Source organism: Cannabis sativa, chromosome 9, assembly GCF_029168945.1.
Source record: "Cannabis sativa cultivar Pink pepper isolate KNU-18-1 chromosome 9, ASM2916894v1, whole genome shotgun sequence".
Classification (NCBI taxonomy): domain Eukaryota; kingdom Viridiplantae; phylum Streptophyta; class Magnoliopsida; order Rosales; family Cannabaceae; genus Cannabis; species Cannabis sativa.
The window spans coordinates 44402788-44418539 of record NC_083609.1 but is presented as its reverse complement, the minus strand read 5'-3'; the positions used below and the strand labels follow the sequence as shown (position 1 = coordinate 44418539).

The 15752-nt window shown below is 30.1% G+C and overlaps 1 protein-coding gene and 1 pseudogene across 1 annotated transcript; one reads left to right on the top strand and one right to left on the bottom strand.

Annotated features, from left to right (window-relative positions):
• Nucleotides 1-7294: 7294 nt before the first annotated feature.
• LOC133031415 (uncharacterized) lies at nt 7295-8935 on the bottom strand. The gene has a single exon (XM_061104905.1). It carries the CDS (start codon nt 8933-8935, stop codon nt 7295-7297), a length of 1641 nt encoding a protein of 546 aa, XP_060960888.1.
• Nucleotides 8936-9134: 199 nt separating this feature from the next.
• On the top strand, nt 9135-14556 carry LOC133031414 (uncharacterized; annotated as a pseudogene).
• The last annotated feature ends 1196 nt before the right edge of the window (nt 14557-15752 follow it).

The following is a 15752-nucleotide window of genomic DNA, read 5'->3' as shown; positions in this document are numbered from 1 at the left end:
TGGGTGCAGTGGAATATAATAACTCCTTCCGTTCAGATCTCTAGCCCTTGATTCCTTTCTTTAACAGAGCATTATCAAGATCAGAACCTGGATCTCTTCACAATCTTCTACACTATGATTGAGATACCACTTGATGTGTGTGGGCACTCACTCATTCACTCAAGGTTCGAAATTGAAGAGGAAAAGAGAAGGGAAGTGGTAGCTATAGAGAAAGAATAGGAGGCTCAAATTTCATCTGACAAAGTTAAGTGTGAATGTGAGACATCACTATCTATTTATAGGTAACCACCTAGGTTTAAGTTAGAATTATTTAGCATTAAAATAATGATAAAACTCATTAAGTGTGGTCGGCCATGGGCTTTGGTTATTAGGCCTCACTTATGCAATTTTGCTGTTTTATCATTTATGCATCTCATTTTCTCGAAAAAGCCAATTTTCCAATTCAACAATTTAAATGCCAATTCTAATTATCTAATAACAAAAAATTAGTTATTAAATAATATTGTCATTTAATATATTTATTAGTTAGACATATAAAGTCTCTTAATTAACAAATAAAACCTAGAATCTCTTTTCTTACAATTTTGCCCTTGCTTAGTGAAAATTCATAAACAAGACATAGTCTAACTTTAGAATTATAATTGATTAACTAAAATCAATTATCTCAGTCTTACAAGCAGTATGGTCTCAACTAGTATGGGGACAATGGGCTTATATAACCGAGCTTCCAATAAGCCGAACAGAATTTACCAAGTAAATTCCCTAACTTATTAATTCTTTATTGAATCCACACTTGGAACTTGGAATTGCACTCAGTCATATAGAACGCTCTATATGTTCCACGATATAGATACGCTATTAATTATCCGTTGTTATAATCCTAATTTGATCAATGACCCTCTAATAGATGATCTACATTGAATAAGGACTAAATTACCGTTACACCTTCAATGTATTTTATCCTTAAAACACTTAGCTCCGTATAAATGAGATTTCAACCATTTATCTCTGTTTAGCCAAGCTCGAAGGATATCATCGTTTTACGTATAAATTCCTATAGAAGTTATAGACTCCATATTTATGTTAGCGTTCCCACTCAATTATACTATCATGTTCCCAAAATGTACGTATCACCCTGACCAGAAAGTAGGCTTAACTAACAAATCAAAGAACATGTATAATCACTACAAGAAACCAACTTTTTAGCAACGAAAGTTTAGCTACCAAATGTAGTTGGTAGCAGTTAATTAATATTAGTTACTAAATTTTCGTAGCAAAATAATTTTGTAGCAAGTTCTAATAAAAAAATACTATATGAGTTTCCTACCAAATATTTTAGTAGCAAATTTATATTTTTAGCTACAATTATCTTTGGTAGCTAACATTTTGAGCACTAAATAAAAATTTGCTACAAAATTTTAGTAGCAAAATGAGTTTTAATCAAAATGACACTAAATATGCTTGTTGCTAAAAATTTTGGTGGCATATGAATACTTTTAGCTACTAGTATTTTTTGTAGCTAAAATTTTATATTGGTGTAAAATATAAAGTTGATGCATTTTGTGTATATTAGAATTTATTGCAATTATAAATTTATTGCTACTAAATTATATCATATTTTTACACTAGCAAATAAATATTTCTAGTTAAAGTGTTAATTTATGTATTACTAATTAATAAATGTAGAATATAATATAATATATACGTAAGAATAGTAAACATAAAAACATAATTAAATCTGTACTTGTGCTCCAAATTAAAAAAATTAATCTATATTTTCTTAAAAAACAATATGTATATAAATTATATTTTGTTGTAATATTAAAGAAAGGTAAAAAGAAATAATTAAATTTATAATAAATGAATAAGATAAACTAAATTTAAAAAATTATAAACGCCACAAAAAATTGAAAGAAAAATAATGTAATAAACAACTACATAAGTCATATAGGATATATATAATTTTGTTGAAACAAAGATACTAGATGGACCCTCTAATAAGCTTCAGTAAAAATTTCAAAGAAACCAACATAGATAAAAGCATCTTAGGGAAAAAAAAACACTTACTACCTTAAAACAAATTAATAAGCTGAAAGGTTTGCATAACACAATAACAATGTTTCTTTTATTGTGATCACTCAATTAAAGCACTCCATCTTCTGTAATTTCTTCTAAAAATTGGTCAGCCCATTCCAAACGAATTTCATCAATTTCTTGTTTTGTATAAGTTTTTTTCCCATTCCACTGCAATGAGTAAGGTAAGTATTAGTTCATATAGTAGTATTTATAATAAAATAGAAAAATATTTTATCATAGTGTATATACCCCAAATATATATATATATAACTTACTTGAGTGGTTAGCCAATTGATAGGTCTAGAATTCATGCAAAATTCACGCATGTATCTCATTACATAATATCCACACTCAAAATCCGATATTTGTTGAGGACACTGCACATATTTATGAAATAAAAACACATAAATATTTTAAAATTTATAGAATAATTACTATATTGTTATATTAATGTAATTTTATTTTACAACTTACTTTTATAGATTTCCATGTAATGCCAGACTTTTTTGGCTGCCTATTAGTGGAAGCATTGTAGTAATCAAAAGTCCTAATAAACAAAAGAAATATTAAAATAATTTAAAAAATAAAAATTAAATTAGACTAAACCATAATATTATTTAACTTACATTGCCATTAGAGATTTAATTTTATTAGGCGGGGGTAATCCAATTGAGTCAAGCCAATAACATGTTTCACGCAATACATCAATAATTGCTAGCATCCAATGGTCTCTGTTGACCACCAAAGTAAGATATTATATGTAAGTCAAATATATTGATAACATAAATAGTTAACTAAATAATTCTTACCCAGTATTAACAGAAAGCAACCAAAATTGTCCCGCTTCTGTTCCTTCCATGCGATCTGCCATTGTCATTGCATTTTGTGCTTGACATGAATCCAAAGCTAAAATTGGATGAAAGAAACGAAAATATTGTGCTCGATTTGCCTTCACCAACTTTTCATGTAAGATCCTAAATATTACAATTAGATTAATAAGGAAAAAATATTATTTAGTGCATTAAGTGTAATTTAAAGATAAATTTTTTACCTAATGTAAAATACTATGCAAGCAGCTCCAATCCGTTTCATAGTGCCTAGATGAATTACATCGATAGGTGAAATATGTAAATATTCATCATTATCCAAAATTTCTGGGTCCATGACCATGGAAAAAGTGTGTGAAGCTTTTATAAATCGAACAGCTAGTAATGCAGCTTTTACACCCTTTGGAGTGTCCTTAGGAATCTCAAATTTAATTGGAGAATCTCGCACTTCTTCTAAATTTGAGGACGATTTAGTGGATTTTTGTGAAGATGAGGGTTGATCTTTTTCTTTACTTGGCTCCAGTTGCGTGAAAAAACTATTTTGTTTATCCTGAATCAAAAAAAAAATTGTTATAATTTATTTTAAATACATGAAAAAAAAATATGTGAGAGTAAATTTATGTTCTAATAAAACCATTGATGGAATTCTGATTGGTGACTCTGATGATCGTTCCTCTAATAATCTGCCTTGTTGTGATTCATAGAATATTTTCATATTCTCTTGAACGATTCTTGCAACATTATTATCTTGATCCTTCCTTAGATCTTCAATGATTTTCTCTAATTTGTCCAAACGTTCTTCTTCAATCTCTTTATGTTTGGATGATAATTCCACTGAGATCTTTTTTCCAGGTGTAGGACCTAAACCTCGTAACCAACCGTATTTTCCTTCACCTAACACCTGCCTATATATAGCAGCCTCATCAACTACTAGTAGCAAGCCATCTTCAAATTGAATAAGTTTATCTCGTCGCAACTCAACCATTTCATTCTACAATAACAATAAAATAATGAATTATTACTTTTACAAAAATGATTAAATAAAATTACTAACTTTTAAAGTTAACATACATATTTTTCCTTGGCTATTTCGTTGATCCATCCATTCTCAATCGTATAATGAGTTTTTCGAAACATTTCGATCTCTCCACACTTCATAGTTTGTTGTTGTACTTCATCACCTATGCTTTGTTTTGATTTCTGTAATACATTTAAATAATAAATAAAATTAAAATATAATAATATTTTAATGCTATTATACGAAAAAAAATACTACCTCTTCATGTAATTATTGAATAAAAGATTTTGTTCCACCTGAATGCATAAAAGAAACTTTTGCTCTATTTTTAGAACACACGGTGACTTTTTCTACATAACATATTTCATGTCAGTATTAAGAATTTAAAAGTATTAAATGTGTACAAATTGAAGAAATATTATGATACCTTCCATTCTTCATTAGAAAAACAGTTTTTACACATCCATTCCCAGTCTTCGTCTGTTAGCACCAACTTTTTAGGTCGATTTTCTAATGGATTTTTACCTTCCTCGATAAGAGATTTGTATTTACTGTGGCATTTGTTACGGTAGCCCCTATATCTCTCTTGACAATAGTGATTGCAAATAGTTTCGAGGTATGGATCTTTTAAAATCTATGTCAAAGATGTCCTAAAAAAAGATAATTATTAAATGAATTATAAAATTATAGCTTTATGTACATAAAAATTGTACTATAAATATGTATACCATGATGCGAGCATATACTGCTTTCTTATCTTCTGGAGGAATTTTGGCCCAACCACTATACTGAAGTGGAGCATGATGACGTACTTTTACACCAACGGTGTTTCCAAATATAGTTGCATTTGGCCCATACACTCTAAGTTCACCTTTCCTATAAGAAATTATTTTCTTACTTGTATCATTTTTTGATGAACGTCTAACTCCATCCCCACGAGTAGGGCCACGGGTGTTCTTCTTTGATTCTGTCCATAATTACAATATAATTTGTGATATAACTATATTTATGTATATATTATCTTAATTAAGTCATGCATGTATGAACGGTTGTACCTAACAATTCTTGAATTTCATCATCAGATGGTGTTGTTGAATCTTCATTTGGAGAACAAGGCACAGGAGGTGGAGATTTTGTAGATGTTGAATCATTATTATGTGTCTTCTTTGGACCAAATGACCTTGTACGACTTAATGGTAGATCACGTGACTTCTTATTTGACATGACTGTAAAGCCGAAAAATACCAAATTAATTAGTCTTGCATGTAACAAATTTTTATATTGAAAAATTAAAAAAACAAAAAATTGAAGCACTTTATACCTAATTAGTTTTATCACTCAATATTATATCTTCGTAATCATCAAGTTACGGTTCTTCTTCTGTATCATCATTGTGATTTATTGGAATATCACTAAATACTCCATCATCACATTCTATATCTTCGATATCATCCCGAATAAGATTGATATTACTTATTGTTGAATCAAAATTTAAATCAATATTATTCGAAAATTCTTCTTGATATGCTTCAGAACCGATGATAGTGGGATCTTCATCATCATCTTCACCATGATCCGGCTTTGGTGGTATATCCCAAATGTGGCGATGATTCACTTTACGCACTACTTTCCAATCTTTATTTTTTTTAATATCATCTAAATAAAAGACTGAACATACTTGATTAGCAAGAACAAATGGTTCATCTTCAAACCATTTTGAGCTAATGTTTATACTAGTAAAATGATACTCAGTATACATTTTATTCCCATTGGTATTGTACCAAGAACATTTGAACAATACAACTGTATTCCAATAGAGGTAGTGTACTTCCCAAATTTCATCAATGACGCCGTAAAAATTACACATTTTTCCTTCATATTCTGCTTCAACCAAAACACCATGATTTTGAGTTGTACGTTTTTCATCTCGACTTTTTGTATGATATCGAACTCCATTAACCATACAACCATCATATGAACAAACCAACAAATCAGGTTGCACTGCAATTGCATACAAATCTTCTACTGCTTGACCAGAAAGTTGTTTCGTTCATTTTTTTTATCTGTGAATATTTCAAATTTCATATTGTCATTTTATGATGCAAACACAAATTTATGTTATAAGATATTTTAATTTATATTTTATACTTACTTTATTTTCAAACCATCTTGAAAATTCATTTTTTTGTACTTGGTCAATGTCGGAAAATCCTTGAGATTGTAAGAATAATCTATGTTCTCTGTTTTCATAACAAGTACTATGAAATATTAATTTTATGCTAAAACATAAATATTATAATATTTGGGAAGGAAAAACAAATTAACTTACGTTAAGTATGTGTCTAACTCAGGACAATTATTCAAAATGTACCATTGAACTTGGTTTCGTTCCTCTTGAGTTAGTGTGAAAGATGATTGTTTGCCAAATGGTCTTGTAGGCATGTTGAATATAGACAAGGTAGATTCTTTTCTGACGCCAAGGTTTTCAGAATTACGATCAGGGCGATTAAATCGTGTCTCTATTCCACGAAGATACATGGAACAAAAATTTAATGCCTCGGTAATAATGTATCCTTGAGCAATACAACCTTCAGGTCGAGCTTTGTTCTTTACATATTTCTTTAAATGACCTAATTCCCTGAAATTTATTATGTTTTCAATGTATAATTTTAAAATATTGTACTCAACAATTATCGAATAATACAAATTTAACTAAAATACACTTTATGATACCTTTCGATTGAATACATCCATCGCATTTGTACTGGACCTCCCAACTTAGCTTCTAATGGCAAATGCACCGCAAGATGAATCATCACATCGAAGAAAGCAGGAGGAAAAATACTTTCCAATTTACATAAGGTAAGTACAATGCCCTCTTCCAATTCATCTAAGTCTTTCACATTTAATGTCCTCGCACATAGTTTTCTAAAGAACAATGATAACTCAGCAATTGCATCCATCACCTTTTTATTCAAATATGGCCTTAAACCAATAGGTAACAACCTTTGCAGTAAGATATGACAATCATGGCTTTTCAACCCAAATAATTTTCCATCTTTCATGTTAACATTTCGAGAAATATTTCCTGCATATCCATCAGGAAATTTTACAGATTTTATGAACGTACAAAATTCTTGTCGTTCCTTTGCCGATAGTGTATAACATGCTACTGGTTTCAACCATTTATTCCCTTTCTTTTTCATGTGTAGCTGCTTCCGAATATTTAAGTCTTGTAAATCAAGTCTTGCCTTTTCAGTATCCTTAGACTTCCCATCGATACTAAATATTGTACCGACCACACTCTCACATATATTTTTTTCAATATGCATCACATCCAAATTATGTCTTAGTTTTAACTTAGGCCAGTATTCTAACTCCCACAAAATACTTTTTCGCCTCCAAACTTTGTTTTGTTTTCATAAGATGCATCCTTCATTTGTTGCTTATCTTCCTTAATGATCTTATCATTTTTCCCTGGCCTACATTTCCATAAACAGTTTACTTTGTCCAAGATTTCATCTCCGTTAAAATTCTTGGAAGCCGAACGTCTTTCAATTGTGCCATCGTACTCTTTATCCTTGCGCCATTGGTGGTTCAGACTCAAATATCGACGATGACCCATGAAACATGTTTTTCCTCTTACTCGAAATGAAGATGTGTCTTCCTCACAAACAGGACAAGCCTTATACCCTTGAGTGCTATACCCAGACACAGTACCATATGCTGGAAAATCATTAATCGTCCATAATACTGCAGCACGCATTGTAAAATATTCTTGGTCAACAATATCAAAAGTACGCACCCCATTTTCCCATAATTCCTTGAGCTCATCAATTAGAGGTCGTAAAAAGACATCTATGTCTTTGCCTGGAGCACTGGGTCCTGGAATTAGTAATGCCATCATTACGAATTCTCGTTTCATACATTTCCATGGAGGCATGTTATATGGCATTAGCAACACTGGCCACATACTATGTGCGTTTGATAAATCACCGAATGGATTGAATCCATCTGTTGCAAATCCCAACCTAACATTTCTAGTTTCTTTTGCAAAATTAGGATATTGTCGATCGAAATCCTTCCAGACTTCTGCATCAGCTGGGTGTCTAAGTTCACCATCAGTATCAACACGTTCTTCCTTATGCCACCTCATATCAGTTGATGTATGGCGAGACATAAAAAGTCGTTGTAGACGTGGAGTTATGGGAAAATATTGCATCTTTTTGTATGGGATCTTCTTGCCTTTAGTTCCTTGAAATTTGTATCGTTCATGATCACATACAGGACATCTTTCAGCATTTTCATTCTCTTTCCAAAATAAAGCACAATTGTCCTTACATACATGAATGGTTTCATATCTTAAACCAAGATCACGCAACATCTTCTTAGCCTCGTAATATGACCGTGGAATCTTATTGTCTTTGGGAAATGCTTTCCAAAGTAAGTCCAACAACAGATCAAATGATTTGTTACTCCAATCACACATCACTTTAATGTGCATTAGATTAACAATAAATGTTAAGCTCGAGAATACTGTGCATCCGGGGTACAACTCCTTTTCAGCTTCAGCAAATAAGTTAGGTAATGAATTCCTTGCATTGTTGTCGCCATTTGAATCTCCAAGGTTCACAAACTCACTATTTCTATGAGATTGATTAGCCAAATCCTCTAATGCTGGTATCATGTCGTCATCATCTTCATCATCACTATCATATAATGTGTTGTCTTCCTCAACGATTGATTCTGCATTCTCTTCATCCTCGTGTATTTCTGTGATATCTTCCCCGTGGAACTCCCATAAAACATATTTTGTATAAAATCCTCTTACAAATATATGGCGCTCAATCGTCTCCAAGTCATAATAGTATAAGTTCATACATGAAACACATGGACATCGAATCTTATTTTCATCATTCAAGTGAAAGGATGATAATTTGAGAAAATTTTTAAGTCCATTGAAAAACCCCTCCGATAATCTATCCTTTTGGAAAATCCAGTTCTTATCTATCATTTTTTATTGTATCTTCCGATAAACACGATGAATTATACTACAAGAAAAAATATTTAATATTAATAATTTTGATAAATACTATATTGTATTTGAAAAAATATATGAAATAATATAATAATAAATAATATGATTTTTTTGTTTGGGTTGCTCTGGTAGTTTATATGTGAATTTTTGTTACGATTTAGGTTGTTCAATTACTATGAGGGTTTCTATGTGAAATTATGTGAAGATACAAAAAAAATTATTTTCAAGTGTAAAAGTAAAAAAATCCTATCAAATATTCTTTATTTATTAATAATTATAGGTGCCGTTTGGTAACACTTTTTTAATCACTTTTCTGTTTTTAAGCCTACTAATTCCTCTCACGTAGCTACTATGAAAGTGGCCAATAAAATGATATGGAATGCTTACCGGAGAGAGAAAACAATTTAGAAAAAGAAAAAGTTTAAGAGAAATAAAATGATATGAAATAAAACTTATCCTAATTTGAATGTATCTTTGACTTAGCAATTTAAGAGAATTAATATTGGGTATATCCTTAAATTAAATAAGTCATCATATATCTATAAATAAAATATAATTAACGTCTCCTGCTGTAATTAATCCTAAATTTTATTGGCACAACTAAAGTGACGATCTAATATTTCTTATTTATTGTTGAAGTGTATAAATAAATTCATATTTATATTTATAATTGATAATTTATGGTTTATATATAGTTTCAACTCAAAAATAAGTGCTACACAACTAAGTATAAAGAATATAATACTAATTTTTGTTTCAGATATATATACTTAATTGCTACTATTTTTGAAAATTAAAAGTTATGATACTCTAATTTTTTTAGTAATTAATTACATTTGTCATTTAAAAATAAAACATATTATATTTTTTAAAAATAATGTCACTCAATTTATTTTTTGTTAAAAAAATATTTTTTAAAATAGATTACATTTAATTAGTTTTGGTAGGCTAATAATAATAATAATAATAATAATAATAATAATAATAATAATAATAATAACAACAATAAAAAAGAGTATATACAGCTAGCTGCAAATATACGCAATATCAAAGAGCAGCTGTATCAACCCTAAACTGCTCTTTCCCTTTGTTCGACTTCGCCGAAGAACGACAGCTCTCAGTATCAACCCTAAAATCGATCTCAGTCTCTCCCTCTCGTTCTGCTCTGTTCGATCCCTCTCGTTCTGCTCTGTTCGAGCGGCGAAGAACGGCACCTCAGGCAGTACGTTCTGCTCTGTTCGACTTCGGCGAAGAACGGCAGCATGAAATATGGAGAGTTCAAGAGATTTGGCGGTGGGGACAGTGGCTGTGGGTGCATCGTGTTGCTAAGTCTGTCTCTCATCAACGTGAGATTGAGAGGCGGAGAATGAGGGATCAGTTGGAAGATCGGCTACAAAGAGTAATAATTTGTTCTACTGTCAATCTATATCTGCATTTTATTTGTTGATACTGTGTTGCTTGTGTTATATGCATATTTTCTAAAAGTTCTCTTTCTATGATTATCAGGCAATTAGGAGACAAAGAGCCGAGTATTTAAGGCAGAGAGGAAGATCGTTGAACGGTATTCTGCACCTACTGTTGCCAGGTCTTCGTCGAGCAAAGGTTTATCAATTGAGAAGGTAATAATACTTACAAATTCTGGTATTTTTTTGGGGTTGTATGTTAAATTTCCAATTTCCAATTTTTAATGCATATATGTTTTATTTTTCAAATTTCAGGGTCGTGGTACTCAGCTCAAAGACATTCCTAATGGTATGTTTTCATTTTTTACCTTTATTTAATTGTATATATTATTATTGTGAGGTTTATTCTTGAGGATTCTGCAAAGTCACAATGTGAGAAACAGAATTTAGCTAGACATTTCCTGTAACGTAATATTAAATAACAAGACTTTGATTGGCCTTTCCCTGGATTTCAGGATTTGATTAGTGGTTGAGTGATGATGATTTCTTAGTATAGTAATTTAGATGGTTTCTCAAGAAAAGATAGGAAATTTGATTTGAGTTGCTTATCTGGTTGATGTGTTACTCTGCATTTGATATTTATATTTTGATGAGTTTTTGTTATAAGTTGTTTCCTGCTGTAATGTCCCCGTGGGAGTATTAATTATTTAGGTAATTATTTGTAATTCTAGTTATTTATAATATGTTATTTGAAAGCATTGTAATGGCTTTTTCTTCTATTTCAAAATGGAATTGCATGCCACCAAAGTAGAGTAAGAAGATTGTAAATTCATTAGCCCAACAAAGAACAACTATACAGATTCGAAAACGAAGATAATTAATCCATGTCAATTCTATATTTCCTAGTTGATTTCAATGCATATTGTTTTAGTGAAATAGTATAGAAATTTATTCAAACCTGTTTGTGTGTACCCACTCCTTGTATCCTTTTTGAAATTCTTTGAAACACCTCACCAATTGAAACACCTGAAGGGATTTTTTAATTAACAATCTAATCAATGCAAGATTATAATGTCAATCATGATATATATCAAATATCATTTAGCTCATACCTTTATACAACTATGGCACTTAATTGCTCTTTAGATTTGTTGAGGCTGTTGAGGCAAATTAAGGTTTTTGAGAGAAAAAAAAAATCGTTAACAGTGAATGTGAATAGAGTAAAGAAAAAAAAAATGACGATAAAAATTAATGTATGGTATATATATACATACACGTATTTATTTAAAAACCAAATTCAAATTTTAATTTTTGAAATTTTTGTTATTTTTTAACCTTGTTTTGTGGGATACTTATCTTTTTTTTGAAATTTAAATTTAAATTACTGTCCAGATTGTTTGTTTATAATTAATGTTTTTATCTTATTTTAAATCTTATAATAAATGTTTGCTAGGATATACGTCTTTTTTTCCTTTATTTTTGGATAAATTAAATTTAATATTCTTAAGTTGTTTGTTAATTTTATAACTAAAATGTTCTACATTTGTGGTTTAATTATTTATAGGTATAATTTTTAATTTAAAAATACATTAATTAAACTGAAAAATTAATTTTTGATCAAAAATTAAACTGAATTTTTGATTTAATTTTTGTCACCTACTGCTGCTATCGATATAGTGGTATTGTTGGCATAAGGCTTAAGTTTATGGCTATGTGAATGGTTTGGTGACATTCTCCTTTTCATATGCAGATAGTATATTGAAACAAATTGGTTATGAAAATCATATGAAAGTTGCCACTTGTGACTATTCCAAGCTATATTTCCATTGCAGTCCAACACTTAGGAGCATTTCTCTGGTTTCTTTCTTCTATGAGTTGGGAATGTCAGGAATCAGCAGTGTTCTGCTGGTATGTTTTTTCAATTACAATAAAAGACTAAGGATAACCAAACATTATCTACATTAATTATTCCAAACGAAAGGAATTGATCCACTTTTGGAGGACAAGTTCATTAATTTGATCCACCCTTGTAGCTAAAAAGAGCTTTACTCCATTTTTAAAGGATAGAACTTCAACATTATTGGAATATGGGTTCAACAAGTAAAATGAGAGTTGAATGAGGGTTTATGATACCTGCCAAACATGGGATTGTACCAACTTTGTACTATTTTTACTTTGCCCTTTTTAAAATTGCATTTGCATTAGTTTAGTCTTTGCAGTAATTAGATTAGAGTAATTTGTCCTTTGCAAATGCTATTATAACTAATGATTTTGAAACATATTTTGTGCCCTGTTTATTTCAATGAATTGAAAATCCTATTACTACTTCAACTTGCACAGTACTATCTAAAGGCAGCTTTTGGCTTCGACAAAAATCAGTTCTCGGAAATTTTGATGATGGTTGGTATAGGTTCTATTGCTTCTCAGGTATGTTTTCTTATGGAGCTTATTATCTCAAATTGTTTATTCTACAGAAGTTCATACATATGTCATGGTTTGGATTGATATTTCTCTCACCTCACTGCATTTAATATTTTTTCTCACAAGATGGTCATATAAAAATTTATGCAAAAGTTGAAAAACCAGTTCTCATAGTCTTACCCTTGACTAAGAAAGTAGTATGAAGTTCACAATATCATTTTTTTAACGGTCTTCTAATCTCTTAGGTGAATTATTAATGTGTCATAAGCATTTAAACTCATCTATATAACCTTTCAAGATCATGCTTAGTCCAATTATTATGCATTTTTTGAATGAAAGATTTGGGTTTTTGATGTGCCTCCCAGATGGTGCTGCTTCCACTAATGAATCCATTGGTTGGAGAGAAAGTAATATTGTGCATGGCCTTACTTTCTTCTATAGCTTATGTAAGCCACCCTATTAAATTATTCTCATTTCTCCACTAAAAGGAAAAAAGAAATAATCTAATGATGCTTTCTTACATACAGGCATTACTCTATGGTTTGGCTTGGGCAACTTGGGTAAGCACTGTGAACAACTTGATAAAAATATTAAACAAGATCTATTTTGAAAAGTAGAGATTTAAAAGACCAATCAATAAAGAGGCCTAGTCAAAAGGAACTGTTTATTTTCTTCAACAAATCATGCTTGACTTAAATTCTTCCATGAAAAGATCCTTAGAAATTTGCAGCCTTATAACATACTTGATAAAAAATTTCCGTTGATAAAATAATTGTTCTGGGAATAATGAAAGTAATTATCATATTGCAGGTGCCTTACTTAAGTGCCTCATTTGGAGTTATCTATGTTCTTGTGAAACCTGCTGTAAGTGATTTTTTGTTTTTTCTTATATTTATGTTGGTGAACTATGAATATGATTGTTCAATAATTTCTTTGTCAAATTCTCAATATGCAGACTTACGCAATTATTTCAAAAGCATCGAGCTCAAGCAATCAGGTTTGTTCCCAAATTGCATGAAAAATCATGAACTGACACTCATTATAGAAGAGATGCAAGTCTTTTACTTCCATTCTCTAAATTTACTCTATTCTTCTCTTTCAGGGGAAAGCACAGGGATTTGTTCTTTGGTGTACAATCCATAGCGAGCTTGCTATCGCCACTCGCTATGAGTCCACTGACTTGTGAGATTTTTTAATCTTTTTTCTCTTTTCATTATTAATGTTTCACTTTCAAAAATTTGGATTTTAGTTCTTTTATTGACTTGTGGTAAATCAATCAAATATCAGCATGGTTCTTATCTGAAGATGCACCTTTCAACTGCAAAGGCTTCAGCATGGTTCTTTTATTGACTTGTGGTAAATCAATCAAATATCAGCATGTTTTTCATGTCCTCTAGTTAAACCAAGTCCCTTTATGTAGACTGTTAATTGAGTAATTTCTTTTCATGTTGTTGTTGGTTTAGGTGTTCACCTTCAGAACCCAACAGCCCTTATTGCAGCCGAATACCTTGATCTGGTCAATTACACACGAAGAGTGTTGTGGGAGTCTACACTAATGGCATCACAAGAGGGCTCAATCTATTGTATAGCAAATAAAATGTTTGGTGAAGTACTAACAGAATTGGTCGGATATAAGCCAACATCCAAGATTTATTTGATTTTTTTAGATTTGTCTATGTTATATATTTTAAATTATGTTAGATTATGTTAGAGATTTTGTATTATCAACAATTTACTAATTGTATGTATATATAAGTTATTAATTCTATTAAAGTGAGTTTAGATATTTTAATAATAATTTTTTTAATAATTCTACAAATATATAATTAGAAATTTGCATTACTAGAATAATTAAAATTAAATATTAAATATAAATTTGGTTGAAAAATCACATACAATTCAATTTAAATTTATTTTGCAACAAAATTTCAGTAGCAGAATTATTATATTTTTAAGTACTAAAGTTGTATTTGTTACCAATTTTAAGGTGATTTGCTACTAAAATGTAGTACTAAAAAAGTTTTAGTAGTCTTTCAAAGTAATTATTTTGCTACTAGATTTGATATTTTTTGCTACAAAAATATTAGTAGCAAATTTGCTACAAATTGCCTTGGTAGCAAAAAACTTTCAGCAACGGAGTATTAGCTACGAAGTAGCCACCAAAAAAAGTTAGTTGCAAAAAGTATATTAGCTACTAAATAGGCATTATTTGCTACCAATTTTTTTGTAGCTGAATATCCATTTTTTTGTAGTGAATGCTCTTGAGATCGAACCTAACCATATCAGGATTAAGATCATTTGATCTAGGATCAACGGGTGATACTGAATTGAGTAGATATTACGATAAATTTTAATATATCTAATCAAAGTTCAATATCGGTCCCTTCCGATGTATACTCCATACATCCGATACTCGTAAACTTTGCCAATGCCCTGGGAAGGACATACCACTTATCCAAGGTGTAAGAATACCTATCGCTGATTATCATGTCAGTCTAAATTCAGTGAACTGACAAATCAGGGAATAAACTTTCAAACATATAATCAAGATTATATTCCACTGTGCTGACAACACTATAATCATTAAGAAATTGATATGTTCTGGACTTAAATAGAATTTATACATTATATATATAATCATGAAATAAATCATGTGAACCATGTAACATAAAATGTTATTTCTGATCTTTATTAATAAGTAAATCTGATTATATTGAAATAGTTTTTATTTAGGGCACAACACCCAACACTATCAACATTATATGGGTTAGTTTGGTTCGTCTTATTACACCGTATTGCATTGTATAGTATTATATTGAATCGTAGTTTATGCAATATTTTTATGTAAGATTATATGTTGTATTAACTTTTATGGATACCTAAATATATAATATTTTAGTATAAATGAAAACTTAACATAGTGTTATATAAAAATATGATATATAATCAAATTTAATGTAATACAATAC

Coding starts and splice junctions, on each gene's coding strand:
- LOC133031415 (XM_061104905.1), bottom strand. CDS start 8,935: ATGATAGATAAGAACTGGATTTTCCAAAAGGATAGATTATCGGAGGGG.